The 2,559-nt window shown below is 47.0% G+C and overlaps 1 protein-coding gene across 1 annotated transcript in view; it reads left to right on the top strand.

Moving 5' to 3' along the window:
- Positions 1-2,559, top strand: part of LOC100533534 (glycogen synthase kinase 3) — a 21,201-nt gene that overhangs the window by 18,497 nt on the left and 145 nt on the right. Inside the window, exons 8-9 of the mRNA XM_005107838.3 lie at positions 217-403; positions 2,305-2,558. Of these exons, the coding sequence (XP_005107895.1) occupies positions 217-403; positions 2,305-2,531 (414 nt within the window). The 3' untranslated portion in view covers positions 2,532-2,558. The remainder of the gene's footprint in view (positions 1-216; positions 404-2,304; position 2,559) is intronic.

Here is a 2,559-nt window from a genome sequence, read left to right as displayed (position 1 = left end):
CTTTACAAGGTTCGTTTTTGGTGAGGTGTGATGCTCCGCTCATTTTCAGTTGGGTTTTTTTTTTCAAATCATTTGGCATTCCTGTGTACAGGAAAGGTAACCCCCCCGGTGTTCTTCTGCACTGTGGGATGGCTGTGCAAGCCCTGTAGTATTATTGTTGTTATTGTTATTATGATTATGATTTAAGTAACCCTCATGTCTGTTCCCCCTGGTCAGGTGTTCCGGCCGCGCACCCCGTCAGAGGCCATCCTCCTGGTGAGCCGTCTGCTAGAGTACACCCCGTCGGGCCGCATCACCCCGCTGGAGGCCTGCTCACACGCTTTCTTTGACGAGCTACGAGAGCCCAGCACACGGTTACCCAACGGCAGGGAGCTCCCGCTCTTGTTTAACTTTACCCAGACAGGTCAGTGGGTCCATGGGCTTCTCTTTACTCAAAACTAATAAGGGGCTCTCGTGGCCTAGAGGTTAAGGTGTTGGCCTCTCATTCAAAGGTCCCGGGTTCGAATCCGGGTAGCGACCGAAAAATGTTCTTCTCTAAAATTGTCTCCTTTCTCCTCCTTTCCTGCTCTCTAGCAATGTTCTGTTGTCTGCTTTCATTTCCACTTTCTGCCCCCACCCCCTCACCTCCTTTGCCCCCTCCTCTGGGCTCCTGACTCTTTCTGCAGCCTTTCTACTGCTACTCCTTGGCTCCTCCTTACTGCTGTCTTTCTGCTACACCCCTGATCATCTGGTAGGAAAGATCTACACCTAGCCTTCTCGGACAAGGGCGAAAAATCTCGGAGGGCCCGTGTGCAAGTTGCGCACGTTAATATAAAGATCCCTTGGTGGTCTAAAATCGATAAGAGTAGGCTTCGGCCACCACCTGGGCAAAATTCAAAATTTCCTACCTACTGAAAATATTAGGTGTGTTCCGCGCACTCATATGACCTTATGCAGTTGCGAGCGCCGTAAAACACTTTACAAAAAAAAACAACTAATAACCAATTTCTGTTGGTGGTCGGCAAGTACTCGGGTGGGGTTTGCTCCTTCTTTCCTATCAAACGTCTTGTCGTCCTTCTCTCTCCTCCTCCTTTTTTGTGTATGTTACTTTCTTGTAACACCTCTAATCTTCGGCACTTGTATGACCTTATTGTGTGGCAAGTGCTGTAAAACTCTTACTAAGACTAAACTAAAAACTGACCAACAGTTTCTGTGGGTGGTCGGCAAGTATTCGGGTGGGATTTGCTCCTTCTTTCCTATCTCAACGTGTATCGTCTTTATCTCTCCTCTTCCTTTTTTGTCTATGTTACTTTCTTGTAACACCTCTAATCTTCGGCACTTATATTATGACCTTATTGTGTTGCAAGTGCCGTAAAACTCATACTAAAGCTAAACTAAAAACTGACCAACAGTTTCTGTGGGTGGTCGGCAAGTACTCGGGTGGGGTTTGCTCCAACATGTATCGTCTTTATCTCTCTGCTTTTGGCTGTGTTTGTTTGTTGCTCCCTTGTGGAACACCTGTAATCTGCGTCACTTAAATGACGTTATTGTGTTGCAAGTGGTGTAAAACTTGAAATGAACAGTTCCCCCTCTTTTCATTCTGTTTCTTTCATGCTCTCTCTTTCCCCCCCCCCCCCCCCAAACACCAAATGTAAATGGTGCTGACAAAATGAGTTACTTCTCAGATTCGAGTCCTATGGAAATAGATACATCTCGCTTATAGGTGAAGTTTTGACAATGTATACGTATGACATAATAAAAGGCATTTTATAGTTAGAGAATACGGCATCAATAAAAAAAAATCTACAAATTTGACACTAGGTGTAAATTTTGGGCCAATATCTCCATCTGTCTATCTGATTTGTTTCATTCCTGCACTATATTGTGACCCGTTATTGTTGTGTGGATGTGCTTCTCTTTACTCCAACATCTATTATCCTATCCCTCTTCCCTCTTTTTGTGTGTATGTTGCGCTCCAGGTGGGTGGTTGGCGGGTGCTCTGGTGTGGTTTGCTTCTTCTTTCCTATCAAACATCTATCGTCCTTATCTCCCCCTTCTTCTTTTTTATGTTTGTTACTCTCTCTCTCTCTTGTACCACCTCTAATCTTCTGGCGCTCATATGACCTTATGCAGTTGCGAGCGCCGTAAAACTTCTACTAAAACTAAACAAAACTACGCTCGAGTAGCACCTTTAATGTTCAGCACTTGTTTGGTCTGTTTGTGTTGCAAGTACTGTAAAACTCTTACTAAATCTAAAAACGTGCCCCAAATTTAAACAAAGAATCTCTTGAAATAAAACCGTTTTGTTTCCTTGCTGCTCCCCAGAACTGGCCATAGCCCCAGCTCTGAACGGCACCCTCATCCCGGCCCACGCCCGCAATGCCTCCGGCGAGGTGGCTGCCACGGGCTCGGGCGCTCAGGCTAACAACTCCAATGGGGGAGGCGGGGGTGCCCCCAGCAACAACAACAACAACAACAACAGCGCGACAGTGGACGGGGGCAGCAGCAGCAACGCTGGGCCAGGGGCGGCGGCCGGCGGAGACACGGCATGAGGATTGGCCCCCCGTCCTTAGCCCGCTG

Source organism: Aplysia californica, unplaced genomic scaffold, assembly GCF_000002075.1.
Source record: "Aplysia californica isolate F4 #8 unplaced genomic scaffold, AplCal3.0 scaffold00636, whole genome shotgun sequence".
NCBI lineage: Eukaryota > Metazoa > Mollusca > Gastropoda > Aplysiida > Aplysiidae > Aplysia > Aplysia californica.
Note: the sequence above shows the minus strand (reverse complement) of the source record. Positions and strands in the feature narration are given on the sequence as shown.